The sequence below is a fragment of the Saimiri boliviensis genome, chromosome 2, assembly GCF_048565385.1.
Source record: "Saimiri boliviensis isolate mSaiBol1 chromosome 2, mSaiBol1.pri, whole genome shotgun sequence".
Taxonomy (NCBI): domain Eukaryota; kingdom Metazoa; phylum Chordata; class Mammalia; order Primates; family Cebidae; genus Saimiri; species Saimiri boliviensis.
In genome coordinates this window covers 52511187-52531955 of record NC_133450.1, presented here as the reverse complement: position 1 = coordinate 52531955, position 20769 = coordinate 52511187, and the positions used below count along the sequence as shown (strand labels likewise).

Here is a 20769-nt window from a genome sequence, read left to right as displayed (position 1 = left end):
AAATGTTTATAAATTATGAACTTTTAAATATCACTAATAATAGACTCTAGAAGACTAGATATCAAAGGCTCAGGAAACAGTTTTTGGGAAATCACAATATACGTACTTGGTAGGTAATACAAAAGTAGAGGAAAGAATATCAGACGTGCTTCAAAGAACTTGAATGTTAGTTGGAGAGATGAGTTATGTGACATTGGATAACATGATAATTTATTTCCTTGACTTGTTACATAGGTGGAAAATCAAGGCCTGTAAGTTCAGAGGAAGGAGAATCACTGTGTACTTGACCAGTTAGGACTCTACTTTCAGAGGAGATAGAATTTAGGCCAGTCACTGAAGAATGGAAAGAAAGAGACATAGCATTTTAGCAACAGGGAATTATGCAGGATAATTCAAAAGGCATTTATATTTGACTAGGATTTTACTTGGCTGTAGAAAGGTCTAAGCACTAAAAATTTCCTACCATTCAGATGAAGTGATATGGAGATCAACTCAGATGGGAGATAGAACCCTCACTTTTCCAAATGACTCAGTACCTCCTTATGGCTCACTCTTGCCTTGGAGGCACAGGCATTATACTGTTACTCAAACTAAAGCTCTGAATGGCAAAAAAAAAAAAAAAAGTTATCTAGCTGCCAATGTATGAACAGAACTCATGCTTGAATATAGAGGAAAGTTAGTTAAATTATATCATAATATCAGTTAAGGTGTCATAAAAGTAATTGCTGGCTCAGGTTCTATCCCATTATCTTATCAAGAACAAATAATTTCATCATTAGAAGTTATAATGTAGTTGAGACCAAATAATTTTAATTTTAAGCATGTAGGACCTGAGAAACCAGCAAAACTATTAATAATATCTGTCACAGCGTGGTCACAACTGATATTAGATCAATTTTTAGTATCAAGATACTTTTAAACCACACCAGAAACACTGAGAATTCAGATCCGAGGAAATAAAACTCAAACTACCTCCATAATTCTGACAAAAATGAAAGGTCAACAGTCAAGTAGTTTGAGACAGAGACCTATCTGCCATTGTGAGTAGTCATCCTTACCTTCTTTGGGCTTCATTTCCTCATCTGCAAAATGGGAAATGATTCCCGCCTACATAATAAGGTTCTAGCAAAAACTGAATGAGGTAAAGGTTATGAAAGGCATCTATAAAGGCAGGTGTGGGATGAGCCAAGAATTTGCATCAGGCGGAGGACAGCAGAACACTTAAGTACTTGCCCTGGCTGGTAACCAAAGATTGATAGTATCGTTTTAGAAACAATATGAAAGTTTCCTTGGTCTTCTTTGGACATATTGCTAGTTGTATTTTTTCCTGGCATGAAAAAGCAAAAGAAAGTGTTGCTATAAGGTAAGATCTTAATAACATGCATACATGTGTCAGAATTATAGATTCCTTTACTATGTGTTTTTTCTGTTAGTGTAGATGTTGACTTGATACAATATAATACCCCTGCATTGGAGTGGTTGAGTAGCATTGTGCTGCTTGATTCTCACAACAATCCTCTGATAAGTGATTTGCTTTAGTCTCTGCATTAGAGAGAATGAAGAAAGGTTTCAAGACCTTGAAATCAAGGATTTAGACTGGAAAACATTTGTCATTTGTCTCCATTCTTTACATTATTTATTGTTGTATACCAAAAGGGTACTTAATTTTTATGGCTTGATATTTAGGAACCTATAGAAATATTGTACTCATTAATTATTCCTGCTAAGATGATTTAATAAGCTGAGTACCGGCATTCTGGAGATATGCTTGCTAATACTTTATCAATGAATTAACAGTATTCTAGTGTTTAAATAACATAAACCTATCCCTAACTTAGGCAAATAAGATACTTTATTGACTCACACAACTGGGAAGTCCAAAAAGTAAAGCTCTGATTCAGCTGGATCTTAAAGTTCAAGTGTTAATGTTTCAGTCTCTCAGCCCTGCTTTACTTTATGATGACTTCTTAAAGCAATGATACCCTAGCAGCTCCAAGCTTATGTGCTACTCTTTATTGTCCATGATTCAGAATGGAAGAGTAATCATTTCTCTATAGCTGTAGAGCAGGCATCCCCAAACTATGGCAGGCGGGCCGCATGCGGTCCCCTGAGGCCATTTATCCCCGCCCCTGCACCACACTTCAGGAAGGGGCACCTCTTTCACTGGTGGTCAGTGAGAGGAGCACAGTATGTGGCGGCCCTCCAATGATCTGAGCGACAGTGAACTGGCCCCCTGTGTAAAAAGTTTGGGGACGCCTGCTGTAGAGTCTCTGGAAGGGGCACTGATTGGCTGTGGTTAACTCTCTAGATAACCTAGGGAACAATCAATCATGCAGCCGCCCCAAGAGCCTGGCTCTGGTTGGCCATGTGGATGATGATGACAACCTCCAGGAGAAGAAGGAAGTTCCTGCAGGGAAAAGATGATAGGCTAAAAACAAACACAAAAGCATTAACAGATGTCCTTTATAAAAGTAGATGTTTTGTATGCAAAATAAGGTATGATTTGAAAAATGAGAGAAAATTTGAAGAAAACCTAGCAAATTGTGTTTCCAGTAAAATGGAGATTGTAAAATTAATTAAACGTTGAAAGAAAAAATATGAATAGCTCACACTTTTACAGCATTTGCCCTGTAGCCAGGCACTACTCTAATCACTACATATGTGAATTTGTTTAATCACCCCAGCCTTTGAGTATTTACACAAAGCTTGTTATTATTGTTTCCATTTCAAAGATTAGGTAATGCAGGCATAGAGGGTTAAGTAGCTTGTCTGCGTAGGGCCAGGGTACAAATCCTGTCCACTGGCTTCAAGGCAGATGCTCTTAACCAGGATATTGACAGGCTCTTGATTATCTTCCTAATGGATTTAGCCATCCTGTCACATTAAATTTTTTAAATGCTTTCACAGGCATAGAGCTAGAATAGCAACAGAAATTTTAGTAATTTCTAAAAGTACTGGGAAACAGGATCATGTTATGATAAAGAACTGAGTTGCAAGCTGTATCATTTAGTATCTTGGTGATCTCATCCACATTACTTGTTCTCTTAGGTCTCAGTTTTCTTTTCTGGTATGGTGATGCTAATTCCTACCTTACTGGGTAATTGTAAGTATTAAATGAGATTGTGCTGGAAACTGCTTAGCACAATGATTGGCATGTCTATTTTAGTTTAAACATTGATCGTTTTCTATTTCCCAGTCACTTTACATAGTCTTTCTATCTGTATGTATGTATTTAGTTTTTTATCAATGTAAGCATTCATGTATATAAAACTACAATTGTGTAAGAAGTTATATAACTGAATGCATTTATGTATAACTGTACTTACCATAGTTAAGTAATATAAATTATTATAAAATACATTATAGATAATATGTAACAAAATACATACATCATATATATAGGTATGCATATATAACTATATAAAAATGCATGCATACAAATGATACATTCCAGCATGAATTGAATGTTTACAAACAGTAACAGAAAAGGAGAGTCTAGCTCATCATGGGGAAAGAGTATGGGAATATTTCGGTCTATCCCAAGGCAGTGTTGTATGTTCTACCATACTTCATTTCATCATTATGGCTGTCTCAGTGGTCGTTTGTCATCATCCAGTATATCCCTCACTACCCATCAGTAATTAGACATGGCCTCACTCACATCTCCAACCTTATCTCATACCAGATTAGGCTTAGTGGTCAGCACATTCATTCTGTTACCCTTCTCAGTTCCTTGAAAGAACTCGTGCACCAAATATTCACTTGATAAGGCAAATTTTCTTTATCTATGGAAAGGGCAGCTCAATATCACTTAAACATATTTTTAGATGACCAGGTACAACTAAGGAAAATTACACCTTATCATTTACCAGTGTGCCCCTCCTTCCATTGTATTTTTAAAAATAAAAACAAGAAATAGATCAAGGTATCCCTCATATTTGTAGTGTCTGGTATGTCATAAGGGTGAATCCCACACAATGCTAAAAATCCCAGAAAATTTCAAGCAAAACTCAGTCTGTGACTAAAGAAGTAGGTCACAGGGGTGTAAAGCTTAGAAATGGGATATGGAAAAATTAGCTATTAGTCAAAACAAGAATATTTTTAAGGCAGGAGATTTCTAGTAATTTTGCCAAAGAGCCTATTTGATAATGTCTTATTTTAAACAAACTGTCATGATCTAGCTAGAGATTTGTAGCAGGCATTTTTTAACTTTAGCATGCCAGCAGTTAATTAGAGGAGCTAGTTAAAAAGGGAGGTTCCTAGGCGCCACCCCCTTAAACCGCCGTTCTGCACTGAGAGTATAAGAAGTCCCTGGTTCATGGACTACCCATTCAAAAATGCTGCTCTGGAGCCCAGATCCCCTTAAATAACTGACAGTTGATAAAGCTCTAAAACAATTTTGAATTAAGTTTCTGATATTCAGAGGTAGATAAATTATAAAATTTATAAAATTGCTTATAAATTTCTGTCATTTCTAAAATCTTTTTGTATCTATATCATCTTTTTTATCAGATATACAATATCAGGACATGTAATTTTTTCAAAATGTCAAATATAGATTGCCACGAAAATAAAGAGAATACAAAAAGAAGCACAAGTGTCTTTTGTCAGGAATAAAGATGAAAACACTATAAACTCCAGGGAAATACAAAAAATTGTGTAATAAAGTCGTGTATAATAAAGATGAAACTAACTTAAGTGTCATGATTTTAAGCAAATAAAGGAATGTAAGGGCTGGGCACAGTGGCTCATGCCTGAAATCCCAGCACTTTGGGAGGCTGAGATGGGCAGATAACCTGAGGTCAGGAGTTCAAGACCACCCTGGCCAACATGGTGAAACCCCATCTCTACTGAAAATAACAAAAAATAGCTAACTGTGGTGGCACGTACCTGTAATCCCAGCTACTCAGGAGGCTGAGGCAGGAGAATCACTTGAACCCAGAAGGCGGAGGCTGCAAGTACTTCTGCACCCCAACCTGGGTGACAGAGCCAGACTCCATCTCAAAAAAATAAATAAATGAAATAAAGGAATATGGGAAAAGAGAATCTCTCTGACACTTAAATTCTTTTTTGGGTATAGGTTTAAAGATTTGTGGTTAGAGGCTGTAGGAGATATGGGTTGTAACCTAGAGAATTTCTCAGCTAATAATTGTATATAAATTATTCCACATATTGTTTATCAATTTTAAATTGTATATGATCTGTTAACCAAGCATGTCTGACTTAACTGTAATTATGAAAAGAATATAAATAATGAAACTTCTACAACACCAGGAATAAGGAGAACAAAGAAGTGAAGAGAACTGTAAGAGCATTAACATCCACGGAGTTCATAATGGGATTCTGCCTAAGGGAATCAGTGCTAGTACATGTGTTTATATGTCTCATTTAACATACAATTTAACCATAAAAGCTTAAAGTTTTTAATAAATGCCACATATATTATCTATATATATATATATTATGTCTATGTATCTAGATATGTATTGTCCATACTGTGTGCCAGGCACTATTCTAAGTTACAAAAGTGGCCAGTATAATAATTTAATATATCTAAATTAATTGGGAGGAGAAAAACAACATGATAGGGAAAACTGGAGTGAAATGATTCATCTGTGATGGAAAGAAATCACACTTTTTTAAGGTGATTCTTCTCAAACTATCTGTGACCAAGGACCAGTTTTATCTTATTTTAATTTCTAAACATATGTACTAGTACTTTATAAAATGTAATTAAAATGTGATAGCAATGTTAAATACCTATAAAAATTTTCAAAGACTTAGTCTCACTTTATATACTTATCTCATCATAGACTTTATATACTTATCTCATCATAAACAGTTCAGACCAGCACTGATTCATAGATCATTTTGTGCAGCACTAGTTTTGAGTCAATGAAACAAGTATAGAAGATACTGCATTTATTATTTAGAGGTATGGAGACAATCAGAAGAAAAATTTTAAATAGTTAAAATAAGTAGTTTCCAGAAAGCAGATCTAATAATGAGATATAAGAAGGTTTTTTTCTTCCCTTTTGTACTTGTTTTACTGATTTAGATCTTTTATCAGGTGCATTCAATAACTTTTGTAAAAAAAATAAAACGGCATGGAATGAATGATAAATGGAGTAAACAGAGTACAACCTTTTGTATAACTATAATTTTTCCATGTATGGTATAAAATTGTCTAAAATTTGAAATAATATATAATATTTATACGTAAATAGTCACTCATGACCTGTAGGATTACAGTTCTTTTTCTTTTTCTTTTTTTTTTTTTTTTTGAGATGGAGTTTCACTCTTGTTACCCAGGCTGGAGTGCAATGGCGCGATCTCGGCTCACCGCAACCTCCGCCTCCTGGGTTCCAGCAATTCTCCTACCTCAGCTTTCCGAGTAGCTGGGACTACAGGCGTGTGCCACCATCCCCAGCTAATTTTTGTATTTTTAGTAGAGACGGGGTTTCACCATGTTGACCAGGATGGTCTTGATCTCCCAACCTCGTGATCCACCCGCCTCAGCCTCCCAAAGTGCTGGGATTACAGGCTTGAGCCACCACGCCTGGCTTACAGTTCTTTTTCTATAATCACTGCAATGTGACTGAGCAATTGAAAAAAGATGCAATCTTAAGTCTCTAAACTATCATGTCCATCCAAGGAGGAACTGTCAAGTGTGAAGGTCAAATGAATTCTCTCTTTCTACATTCCTTTATTTGCTCAGAATTATAACACATATCTTAAATGATTCTTCTCTACATATGACTTGATTATATAGCTGTTGTTTTCCACAGAGTTTAAGAGGAGAAGAAATGACACAGGTAACCGAGTGGCATGAATTGTATAGTTGGTGAAGTGAGATATAATTTGCTTCAGTGCAAGTCATTTCACTGGGAGAATGATGACAGACCTGTAGCAGTGAATTGGAAAGCGTTTGTTAGAGTCATAGAACATTTCCATTATCAAATTGAATTGATATGTTCAATATACAGTAAATACAGATATACAATAAATTTGAGAAAGGTTAGTAATGGGCCATGAAGATTACCAGAGAAGTTGCCGCTTTTTTTCTTCTGAGTTTTGATATTCCTTTGTATGCCATTAGAGAGGCAAGCAGGCAGTAATCAACACAGAGGCAGCCTCGGAAATTGTCTCACAATGAGCCCCCGACCCCTGCAGACAAAAGATCATTTTCTGTGTTCACAGGTGAGGTCTGAAGAAGCACCTATTCCCGAGTCACCTGCTGTGTTGTTTCTGCTCAGCATCAGAGTCACATGGTTAGTCGGTATTCTCAGGAATTGAGACCAGACAAGAAGCCCTGAAACTTGGTGAAATACACACACACTTTAGAATTAATGCAAAGGCATAGGAAATGCGTTTTTAGTGCATCACAATCTGATAATTTTGCCGTTAGTGCAAAATTATCAGATTATGATGGTGCAACCAGTGATGTAAGTTTTTTCCACTTGTGTGCTCTGGCAACCTCCATGGTAGTATTTATGCGTCTTTTCCCTGATAAGCACAGCTATAATTTATTCTTCCAAATGGCCTCAATCCTCAACTATACAATACAAAATACAGGGTTTTTCAAGGCACAGAATGGCTATAATAATATACCACTAAATTTATCAAGGCATCTAAATTTTATTAAAATATTTTTGTCATTCAACAAATTTGGTAAATTCAAATAAAATTTGTCACAAGTGTGTTTTTTCTCCAGAAATTGGAGATTGAAAAACACAGCCAGTACAAACACAAAGCAAAGCTAAATAAAAGCCTAGCACCATTACCACATGGTATGTTTTCGAAATCCAACTGTGTTCCAGAACGCTAAACACTTAAGTTGGAAGTAGCACTTTGCCATGAAAAGGAACCAGCTGTAGGTCCCTCTTTCACAACATATTGTTCAAAACAAAAAAATAACCCCATTGAAAATAAGCCTCGGGTAGATGAGACCCAGAAATCCAATGGTACGAGAAACAAAAGAAAGACAATTGTCATTTTAATAATTAAACTGTGTTTGTAACAGTTTATGAGCCTTGCAGATCCAGCGAGTCTGCTGAATATTAATGAATAGATTGATTTGTCAACATATTAACACACTGTCAGACATAACGGCATGGAGGAAAGGCGAGGAGACTAGCCAGTGAACTGCTTAAAAATGCTGACTGGGTGCCAGGAAATTTAATCAGAATTGATAAGGTAAAGTGAATTATGGCGATCAGAACTTCCACTGGGGTTTAATACTCTAAACAATCTCAACTTAAGATTCTGGAATTAATTATGTTTAATTTCAATAAAAAATATTAATTTTATACAATAAAAAGGAACTTTCCAATTATGAGCCAAAGGCATACAATGATTTGAAAAATGTCTAGCAGCAGAGCGATTTTTTTTTGTTAAATATACAAATCAAAATCCAAATAAGATGGTATCTGAAAATCATGTCCCATTAGGAAAAGAATTACTTAGTTTGGTAGCAAGTAAAATACAGTTAATGAGATTTTCCCTAGCAAATGATATTTATAGGGAGAAACGGCTCAGAGTTTTTAGCAAGAACATTGGCAGTGTACATACTCAAAATTGGCTGTTTATTTGCCATTCAACATAGAAATATTTCCTGCATATTCCAGGTATAAAGTTTCACTTCTGAATGTACATCATAGTTTAGTTGAAATATATAACAGCTGAGTATATCTGGAGATGTCTGAATAGAAGATCAACAAAAGTTAAATATTCTGTAAGCTTGCTTTCTTCCATAACAACAAAGAATAGTATTTTAAAATACAGGATGTTAAAAATCTTATCCAACCCCTGTACTGCTCCCCAGTGCCAATCCACTGAGTAATTATCTAGAATACTATTAAATTGCTCTAGTGATGGAAATACACAACTTCATGAGGAGCCCAGTTTTTTTAATTGACCCCAAAACAATGAACAAAAATGTTTACTTATTTATACACACGAATAGAACCAACCTAATTTTTTTCCAGATAAAGACTCATCTCAGAGGTTTGAAAGCAGTCATCGTGTCTCCCCCAGGCTTCTCTTCTTCCACACAAGTCAGTTTTTTATTCAGCCTCCTGTTCACTGTGGCACAAGCACTCTCTGCTTTATCTATGTTCTCTTATAGTCAAACCTCACGGCTGATCTGACTTAAGGGTCAATGAGTCTAATTAAAAGTAAAGTGAAGCTACTACTTCCCTCATTACAAAGTACACATCTCTTTTAGCACAACATAAAACAACATTTGATTTGTGATAATAAATAGCCTCATACTGAGTTTACTGTGGATTTAAAACCCATAATTCATTCTTACGTATATTCTTGATAAGCCAGATTTTCCAGTTCTGTACTTAGTCCTTTTGAGGGGGTTTAGAGAGCAGGACCTAAATGGACAACTTAGTTTCAGTTGTCTCCTTTAAGTTATCTTACCAGCATGGCCCATTGCTCCAATCTGTAGTTATTTGGGAACTTATTTGTGTAATCCAACTTGTTTGTTCTTCCTGTTGCAACTTCTGAGCAGAAATTATATTTAAAACCTTCTATCTCCTCATTCCAGATACTGAACAAGATGGAGCTGAGGACAGATACTTCTGTAATTAGATACCTTTCTTTATATGTATTTCCATCTATTCAGGGACCCTTTGGGCAATAGTAAGCCAGTTTTTAACCACTTTCAATGTTCTCATGCCTCTAGCTCTTTGCTACTCAAAATATGGTCTAAAGTTCAGCTATATTGGATTTCCTAGCTGCCATTAAAATACAGACTATCAGGCCCTACCACAGAACTGTGAAATCAGAATCTTCAGTTTAATATCTCTTAAATATTTTTCGTATGTATGTAAAAGTTGGAGAAGCACTACCTAGCACAGCCATTGGAGTCAAACTGCAGCTGCACACACCTGAGGCACTTCTACAAATATTGATACAAATATTGATATCCTCTCCTAAAGATTTTCACTTGACCTTTGGTTTGAGTATCAATATTTAAAAATAAAACTTTCCAAAGGATTTGTGTGTAGTCCATTAAATTAACTGTACACTAAAATGAAAAAAGTCCAATATTAACATGATCAGAATAAAATAAATATATTTTGATTTCTACTTTAGATTTTGAATCAATTGGGCTTCAGTTTTGATGCTGCTGTATGCTTGTGTTTAAGCAATTTATAATTTCCAAGATCATATCTCCAGTTTTCAGAAGGAAATGAAATTGGATAAAAAGCAAAGAAGTAACCATTGATAGAATAACTTTCTACAGAGGAAAGAACTGAAAAAGGGAAGATGCCCCGTCGCGTCTCTAAAGGTCTTGCACTTCACTGGATTCCAGTAATTGACTCAGGAGCGAGTGAGATGATGATTTCCAGTGGCCTTGTTTGCTGCCGGCAGCCTCTGGTTTCAGCCCCTGAGAGGAGCGTCCCAGTTAGTGTTGCTGAGCAACAGCATGCTGGGTTGAGAGCTGGAATGTGAAGGGTTGCAAAACGATTTTTAAAATAAACACACAACTTCCCATCAGCATGAAGCAAACCAAAGGGAGAGAAGTACTAAATACTACACTGTGACAGGCAGTGAGGCAGAACTGAAAGAGAAAACACTTGCCTGAAGGCAAGGAGCTTCAAGTCTGATTTTGATGGCTCTATCACCAGACTATTGTCCTCATATGGTTTCTATTTTGAAAATATACCTGAGTAATTTGGGATGGAGAGAAGTTGGGGAAAAAAATACTGTGTCTGGACAAAAGAGATCAGCTTTGAGGTTCCATAGGTAGTTTTCGTCCTATAAAATACATATTGTAAAATAAACGTAATCTACATGCAGTTACTCTCAGCATCATTCTGTTTTTCTAAAAAAAGTCACTGATCTTATGATCTGTTATATTTTGTAGAATTGTGATGCCCTATCATTGAGAAATATGCTTAGCCAAAATATACAAACCATATGCATACAATATGGGTATTAAAACTTAGAGCTAAGAAAATGGCTATATAAATTTTTAACTAATATATTTGGTCTACCAAATGCTATTTAGCAAGCATTTTTCTAATTTATTATGGTTTAAATATATTTTGCTTTAAAGATTTATGAAACTTATATGCAAAAAATGAACACCCAATCTGTGTGACCTTAAAGCAGCTAAAATCTAAAGAGAATGTGGGGGAGATAGGCATGTATTGAAATAATAAAAGAAAATAAGATGGGAAATGGAACATGATTGAAAGGTGTGACCTGGGGAGCCTATTAAGAATTTAAATATGTTCAGTTAGAATCTTTCTGTAGGGTTTTCTGCAAGATTTGGATACCCTTCAGTTTAGCCACAACAATGACACCTGCAAATCTACCTTCTAAATACAAAGAACCTATTGTGTTCACATACTTGGCATTTGCTTTAAAATAGAGAATGACTGCAATAATGTTTGTGCAACTTCAAATATAATTCTGAATTTTGTTGTTAGAAGGAAATGAAATCTGTATCATATTCTGATGTATGTTTCTTCTCATATTAAAACATAAAGCCCTCAGCACCTGCATATACCATTTAATTTTGTCTGTGTTCAGGTGTTCTTGTGCACACAGAACTTCAGCTATCCTTATGGCTGCCGAAAGTCCCATTCTGCCAAAAGAGAATGTTTGATAAAATTTTCTTTTTGCTTTCCTGACATTTTTTGCCTCTAAACTGATAGGGCAAGGAGAAAAAATGCTGTACAGGAAGTTAGAAGGAAAGTAAGTATGTTAGCCAAGAATTTATTGTGGCAAAAAAAGAAACATTAGACTTCAAACACTAGATATCTTTTTTTTTTAACTTGGAGGGAACATTATTGTGAATTTATGGCTAGAGACATTTTATAAAACACAAAAGTCTTTGCTCATGAGGAGACAATTTTAAAATGTAAATTTGCACCATATAATTCTTTAAAATTTTTCCATAAGAGGAGGAAAAAAAAAAAGACTTCTCACATTGCCCGGATGTGGCTATTTAAGAAACTTTAGATTTAAGACAACGTATTAAAAATCTGGAAGGAGAGGATTGAGCTTAAGCATGAATAAAGAGAATAAAATTCTCAGAATAGTGTCAGAAAGACTCACCCTCCAGAATAAATGACCAGGTATAATCAGAAAACAATCATACCACTCTTTAAAAAGGTTGGTGTCATATTTAGTGCAAAAAGAAGGAGGAACTAGCCACTGCCTATTTTACTCCTGTGTCCTTCAGGAAAAAAGTGCTGGGGGGTAGGGGTATTCAAACTGAGAACATAAGCGGGGAAGAGGGTACAGGGAACCCAAGAGAATAAAGGATTTTCTTTTCCCCTACTGTACTGGCTGTTGTTCCATCTCTGCTGTTTAAATGGCACCTCCGTGTTGCCTGAAACCACTGAAAGACTGCACTGTGTTGCAGTATCTTACCCCAAGAAACCTAGGTATTTGGATATAGTCCTTTTGCTGTTTTTATAGAAGGAAAAGGAGGTACATGGTACCAAGAATTTCTGAGGCATTCTTCCCCCAGTATCTCTTTTGCATAGGCTCCAGATTCCTAAAGGACCCAACTCCTTATGGAGCTGCAAGTAAACTGGAGTTTCGGCGTTCTTCTACCCTTCCCAACTTGGGCATGAGTACCCTAATCTGCAGCCAGATTATGACATTTTATTCTATTCCACTCCTTACTTCCCTCCCTCCCACAACCAGACCATGTTCCCTTTCTCCTTTACTTTGTTTTTGAGAGGAGTTGATAGAATGGCCCAATTTCGTATCTGTCTCCCCTACTCTCCTGCCGTTCCAAAAGCATGTCCTACCACATTCACTCTAGATCTGAATTCTGAATTTTGATTTTAGTTTTGCAAGTGGATTTGAGACCCCAATTGGGCTTCTTTCCCTGATTGTTGGCTCTTTTCTGGGACTGCTGTGACTTCTCCAGCTTGACTACACTGACTGCTCCTTTACAACTGGCTTCCCCTTTCTCTTGTCATAGTGTCTTTAGACTTGATAAATTACACATGGCAGTCTCTGCTGGGAGCTGGCACCTACCAGAAATGGAAGTATCACAAAAGTGCACTCAATAGCAGCTATAAGATGGGTAAATGTTCAGAGCTGGACATACTGCATATTGAAGAAACTAACAGATGTGCTCTTAGAGCCATTGTAATTTTTAATAAACCATGGATAAAATGAGAGAGATATCAAGACATTTAAGATAAGCTAGAGTTGTCTGAATTTCTAAAAGGGGGAAAGAATGTATTATGAAATGTCAACAAGAAGCTTAGTATTTATCCTTAACAAAATTCTAGAATGAATGAATCATTAAATAGATGATTTGCAAATATTTAGAAAACAAAATTTGGCTATTGGAAGAAAATGACTGAAAGTATTTTTCACTGTTAATTTACTTAGAATGTATTATTGCGGAATAACTGCACTTTTTTTAAAAGTAGGATTTTCAGATTGGTAGAGTGTGTCTTACCAAGAACCGATGTGTCTCAATGACAATAAAGCATTTGAAAAAAAAAAAAATCGCCTGAAATAGCCCTTGGAGAAGCTGATAAATATGAGCTAGAAAGGAATACCTCTAGGAGGAAGCATTGCCTCTTTTTAAGCCTTGCTTAAACAATAATTAATAGGTCTGGCAGTGTTCTGTGATAGAGTCAGAAAGCCCTATCCTGAAAAAAGTTTAAGCCTTATCCTGAAAAAAGTCCTTTTTTTTTTTTTTTCTTTTTTTTTGAGGCGGAGTTTCGCTCGTTACCCAGGCTGGAGTGCAATGGCGCCATCTCGGCTCACCGCAACCTCCGCCTCCCGGGTTCAGGCAATTCTCCTGCCTCAGCCTCCTGAGTAGCTGGGATTACAGGCACGCGCCACCATGCCCAGCTAATTTTTAGTATTTTTAGTAGAGACGGGGTTTCACCTCGTTGACCAGGATGGTCTCGATCTCTTGACCTCGTGATCCACCCGCCTCAGCCTCCCAAAGTGCTGGGATTACAGGCTTGAGCCACCGTGCCCGGCCGAAAAAAGTTCTAATAATTGTATTAATACATGGGCTTGTTTGGTGTGGACATGGCAGAAAGCTAGGAGAATTAACCCCTCTGACATGAGAGTGTCGTATCACATTCAGAGCTATGGTCATGAAGATGTGCATCCAGACATACACCCATCTTTGCGTTCAAGCACATAAAAGTGTGACAGAAACATAACTAAGAATTTATCACGACTGTCACAATTAAAAATTTAGTTAATTTTTGAGATTATTGTCCATTTATAATGACGAGTTAATGGTATAATATGGTAGCAGTCTGCCATAGTGTTTAAGAGCACAAGCTTTGAAGTCCAGTCCCCCTGGGTTTCAAATTCAGCTGTATTGCCTAGGAGCTGTCTGACTTGGACCAAGTTATGTGGCCTTTTGAAGCTTCCAGTTTTTCTTTTATATAAAATGGAGATTAAAATAATAACTACTTTCAGGGCATTGTTATAAGGACTCAAGAATATGAATGTAATTTTTTTTTTGAGACGGAATCTCGCTCTGTTGTCGAGACTGGAGTGCAGTGGCACGTTCCCAGCTCAGTGCTGCAACCTCTGCCTCCCGGGTTCAAGTGATTCTTCTGCCTCAGCCTCCTGAGTAGCTGAGATTACAGGTGCACGCCTCCGCACCTGGCTATTTTTGTATTTTTAGTAGAGATGGGGTTTAACTATATATTGGCCAGGCTGGTCTCAAACTCCTGCCTCGTGATCCACCCACCTCAGCCTCCTAAAGGGCTGGGATTACAGGTGTGAGTCACCATGCCTGGCCCAGGAATGTAATTTCTTTTTTTTTAAAGAATGAAAACCTCTCAATCCCACGCTATATGAACAATATATTTGTGTATAAATGAAATTGGCAGCTAATGAGGAAAATGTTGGTCAGTGATGATCACTGAATTTAGCAGGGACATTGAGTAAAGCTAGTGAACATTAAAATCGAGGTGTACAGGACGACTAAGGTGGCTGAAAGAGCTGAAGGAACTATAGAGGTGAGATTAAGGGAAATAAATCACTGTCTCCAAAAATGTAAAGAATTGTTATAAAGTTCTCCATTGCATCTAAAACATAAACAGGACTAACGACAGTACGTTATAAAAAGAAAACACTTTTTTTTTGCTTCTAGTAGGATATTAATTAAAGGTCCAAGATTCGAAATGGTGTGTTGTGTCATGATATAATCTGTGGTCTGGGGAGGGGCATGCACATGCCTTTGCAATTACATTGTGAACTTTTCAGGGCCAGGGCTTGATCATTAACTTTTTATTCCATAAGTAATTGCCAACAGTAATTACTTAGGGAACATTTGGTGAATGAACAGATAAATGAATGATTTATACATACATAATACATGTAAGAAAATTTTATTACATGAATATTGTAGCAATGTAGACATGGCCAGTGAAGAGAATACTGTAAGGGAAAAAAACCTCTAGACTGTCAAAAATGTTTAGTAAAATGCATTTTGGATGGTATCGTTAATGCTGGATTATATACAACTTGATTAATAAAAAGGATGTTTTAAGAGTTCCAGAAAAGTAACAAGTAGAACAAAATTCTCAACTACTAATGTTGGACCTATTTTCTCACTAACACCATGGTCCCAACATTTAGATACAGGCACTAACATTTAATAGTTAATTATTTCTGTTGTATGCTTCCAAAGCCACAAAATATATGCACACACACACACACACACACATTTATATAGACACATGTATCTCCTCCAATTCTCTCCTTATATCCTTAAACATTTTCTCTTGGAGATACTTGTCATTGCCTTGTTGTGCTTGTTCAGGTCACTTGGGTTGGGTGCTGTGGCGTAGTCAGACTAATGATTGCATGCTTCATTCAGCAGAACAATTTTTTCATTTGCACTTATTCCATTCCCTTCAGACACTTCTAGTTTCCCGTCTGATAGTACTTCCCTCCCCATTATGCAGTATGGTTCACTGCTGGGGCCCATTTGGGCACAAACCAGATATTTTGTTGAGTTACTGTACTCCTACATTTCTAATTACAGAATTCAAAACAGAATGAGTGAATTAATGGCATGAATCTATTTCCTGCAGTGTCTGGGGCAGTGAAATGCTGCAGCATGCTTGCAATAGCACATAAGCTCTCCCTTCACTCCTTGTCCTCCATTTTTGCTATGTGGCTTCACAGCAGCAAGAATGGAAGGTGCATTTTTCTCACCAGTGAGTAAATCATGTGAATGGCTATTTTAAAGTACATGCCCTGTATGCAGTTCACAGAGAGGACTATACTTTCAAAAGCTCTCTGAGAACGCATGCTTGGAATATGAATTTGTACTAAGTACAGTATTTCCTCAGGCATCCTAGGTAAGGCAAGAGTATATAGGCATAGGCAACATTTAAATGTGTGTTGTTACATTTCATTTCTCCAAATAATTGTTTGATGTTTAATTCTACAGCCCTTCAGTGCAGGCTAATACTTGGAATATTAGCATCATAGAGATAAAATTCTCAATTACCAAAAGACTGTAGAAGTCACTTTTCTTTGCCTGATATTAGGAAGGATTCTGATTCAAGGAAGCAGTCTTTGTTCCTCTGGTCTTATGTGACAGTCTGTATCTTCAGGTCCGTGCTTGATGCACACCAAAAAGTGGATTCAAAGCTGCCTGATTCAAGGCTTAATGATTGGGAAAGATGAGGTGTTAATTTTCATTTTCGTTTATCAGCTCCCTGTTTAAGATTTTTGGTAAAAAGAGCCAACTTTCAGATATAATACCCAGGATAGCTTAAGGCAAAAATCAGCTCTTTGAAATATAAATGATTCCGTTAGGTTAGCAGATTTCACTAAGCTCTTTTTAGGAAGAAAATGCTAAAATTTAAAATAAAACATGGAAATTATTACAGGAATGAAAAGTGTGAGGGAATGACTTTAATAAATAACAAAATATTAATGATGTATACTGAAAATATAATGTTCAGAAAAGGAGAGTGAAAACTCCATCACATGGTACTGTGGGTAACTAGGATGATGTTCACACTAGATAATAATAAGTATTACTTTTTCTTTGTAAATTACACTCATAGGCACCCCAGTCACAAGCAGAGTACTAGGTCAGAGGGACTGTGGTTCTAACCCTCAGAGAATAGTTCTTGTTAGATAGATTTCTTTCTAACTAACTTTCGAGAAAGTCTACAATGGCTGATGTAATTCCAACACATTTATTATTTTTAAAAGCAAAATCAAAGTAAAAGCAATTAAAGTGTTTTCTTCTTGGGCTGATGTTTTTCAGGCTCCAGGTTTGTCATGAGATATGAACCATGTTATTATGCTGTATTTTTTTCACACAAGTAAGATGTTCAGATGTCTGTCATTTAATTCAATACTGTGTGAACCATTATGTGTATTCAAACATTCAGCATGTTTTATAACAAAATTAGTAAAAACATTATCTTGAATATTAGTTTTATCCTGCCCGTATTGTAAGACATATTTAAATGATGTATATATAAACAAAATTTCTAAACTAAAAAATATATTAAAGCATAGACAAATTGAAATGCGTATCATACAATATATTCTAATACTTCTTCCACAATTACTTCCAACTTTATTATTTTTTTTTTCAGTATCCAAAATAAAATGAAGGCCAAGGTTTCAGAATTCTTAAGAGAATTTTTTTTTATGTTCTAGTTCCTTGTCACTATGCTGCATTTAACTGTGTGAAATAGCAGATGTGAAATAAACTATAAATGAATTATGCATATGTTCCAGATTTGTCATCTATTTTTGCTGATAATTTTTTAACTTTTTTCAGCCATTGATCTTATCAACAATTTGCTGCAAGTGAAAATGAGAAAGCGCTACAGTGTGGATAAGACCTTGAGCCACCCTTGGCTACAGGTAAACAATAATCATTGAGTTTTCTTAGCTGAATGAACTTCTAAATATTTATAGGATTTTGATATTTAGAAATCTTTTGCAATAATTTTTAAAGTGTGATTATTCTAATATCAATTTTTTTGATCAAATACATGCAACTTTATAAGATTTTATAACAATTTAGTGTTTCTAAACATTTTTTTCTACCAGGATTACTTGGTAGAGGAGATACACACACACACACACACACACACACACACACACACACAAACACACACACACACTCCAAAATCCAAAAGCAAAACCAAAAATAAATAAATAAACCAAGGATCATAACAGACCTCAGAGGACCAGATTTTAAAAGCATCTGTATGTGTAATCCTGATAAATGTACAAATAGATGCCCATCTGGTCATGCACTATACTCATTTAGAAGCTATATTTTTAAATGCTAAGTTATTATGTATGGAACAAATGCATGGCAAATACAAAGTATATACATCTGCTTCTATTTCCTTAAATATTATTTTCAGATTGAATTTCAAGTTTAGAAAAATAATACTCTGAAATACTGAAGGATTATTTGTAGACATTGAATTTCAAAGGAATACCAGCATTCATGATTGCTTGACTGCTAACATTAATTGCCTACTCTTTGATTCATGGTATCATATACACAGTATGTATTTGCAAAAATTAGGTAAATAGGATGGTTTTGGTGCCGATGCTGTCACTTGAGGATGCATGATGAAAGATTCAGTGCTGTTAGAGTACAAGGAAAAGGGTAACTCATAAATTGTGGAAACTGACAACATATGAAACAGCATGTTGATTGTAATGATGTCTATGGTAATATTTTGGAATTTCTTCTTCAGGACTATCAGACCTGGTTAGATTTGCGAGAGCTGGAATGCAAAATCGGGGAGCGCTACATCACCCATGAAAGTGATGACTTGAGGTGGGAGCAGTATGCAGGCGAGCAGGGGCTGCAGTACCCTGCACACCTGGTCAATCCAAGTGCTAGCCACAGTGACAGTCCTGAAACTGAAGAAACAGAAATGAAAGCCCTTGGTGAGCGTGTCAGCATCCTCTGAGTTCCATCTCCTATAATCTGTCAAAACACTGTGGAACTAATAAATACATACGGTCAGGTTTAACATTTGCCTTGCATAACTGCCATTATTTTCTGTCAGATGAGAACAAAGCTGTTAAACTGTTAGCACTGTTGATGTATCTGAGTTGCCAAGACAAATCAACAGAAGCATTTGTATTTTGTGTGACCAACTGTGTTGTATTAACAAAAGTTCCCTGAAACACTAAACTTGTTATTGTGAATGATTCATGTTATATTTAATGCATTAAACCTGTCTCCACTGTGCCTTTGCAAATCAGTGTTTTTCTTACTGGAGCCTCATTTTGGTAAGAGACAGAATGTATCCATGGAATAGTTCTGTTTGATGTGTCCCACTGGTGTTGTCATTGTAAACAAACTCTTGAAGAGTCGATAATTTCCAGTGTTCTATGAACAACTCCAGAACTCATGTGAAAGAATAAATGAATGAGGGGTAGGGAATAAAATCCTGAGACACAAATGCATGAACAAGTTTTAATGTATAGTTTCAAATCCTTTGCCTGCCTGGTGTGCCTCAGTATATTTAAACTCAAGACAATGCACCTAGACGTGCAAGACCTAGTGCTCTTAAGCCTAAATGCCTTAGAAATGTAAACTGCCATATATAACAGATAATTTTCCTTCTTTACTATAATACTCTGTTGTACTATGGAAAATGAGCTGCTCAACAACCTTTCACCTTTGTGAATTTTTCAATAATAAAAAATATTCTTGTCAAAATATGTATCCATCTGAGTCAATTATTTTCATTCATAGTTCACAGTCGGGTTTTCAGTCCAGCTAAGAGTGGAGATGTCTGCTCAAAAAGCAGGAAGAAATGCTCATAGTCCAGAATGTAGCCTTCTTTACTCTGAAGCAGTTTAAAAGTATGTTTCAAAGTGAAGTGAAGCCTTTCTGTCTTGCATATGGTTTAATTTCCAATAGAAAGGAAGGCTTCCAAAGTGAAAAGTGACCAAAGTCAAACAGAGTACATGGAGGCATAAGTAGGAATATTGCAAATACCATCTTAATGTAGCTTTCTGATTTAGTAAGTAGAAGCTAGGGATTTATTAGAATACCAGATCTAGTTTCTTTTCATATCATCTAAAGATGGTTCTGAGGTGAACCAAAAAATCACTTGAAGACTGGAAAGTAATCTCGAAACAGAAATGCTTATCAAGTGAAGTTCTACAGCCTGGAGAAGAGAAATTGGACCTAACAGATTTTAGGTACATAATGTGAGTAATGTGGGCTGTTTTCCTTAGTAGCAAGATGGCAATATTATGCTGTATAACAGAAAAAAAAATGTAATTAATGTTTGGAAGAATGTTACGAGACTTGTGAAACAGTTGAATATATTAGATAAGTATGTTAAGACTACTCTTTCCGCAGGGAGGAATAAGGGGACAATAGATAATCTTTCTAATGATTAGTCTCTGTTTTGTATTATTACTGAACTTTAAAAGTAAAAAAAAATTAAAGGTTCTTTAGTCAGCTTTTCTCTAGGGGGAGAGTATGTGTGCGTGTGTGCATGTGTGCACGTGTGCATGTGTGCAGGCATCCACAAGTGAATTTGCATACACAAACACACGTGCCATCAAGTTGAAAATAGAATGTTAATCAGTAAGACGATGACTCTTGCCAACCTAGGAATATAACTGGCACCTTTCCTATGATATCTTTTCTAAGCAATTTCAGGAAAATGAAAAAGGAGTGGAAGCATGTAAATTTCTTCCCTCTTAGTATATGCACAATATAAATTAGAGGCTTATTGTTCAAATTATGATACTTTATATAGTTGATATGCC

General features: G+C 36.0%; 1 protein-coding gene across 4 annotated transcripts in view; it reads left to right on the top strand.

Moving 5' to 3' along the window:
- The window catches only part of PRKD1 (protein kinase D1), a 350894-nt gene extending 331192 nt beyond the window's left edge, over positions 1–19702 (top strand). For all 4 annotated transcript variants that reach the window (XM_039469407.2, XM_039469406.1, XM_074393281.1 and 1 more), the window contains 2 exons: positions 17786–17871; positions 18726–19702. In XM_039469407.2, the coding sequence (XP_039325341.1) occupies positions 17786–17871; positions 18726–18944 (305 nt within the window). In that variant the 3' untranslated portion in view covers positions 18945–19702. The remainder of the gene's footprint in view (positions 1–17785; positions 17872–18725) is intronic.
- Positions 19703–20769: the final 1067 nt, after the last annotated feature.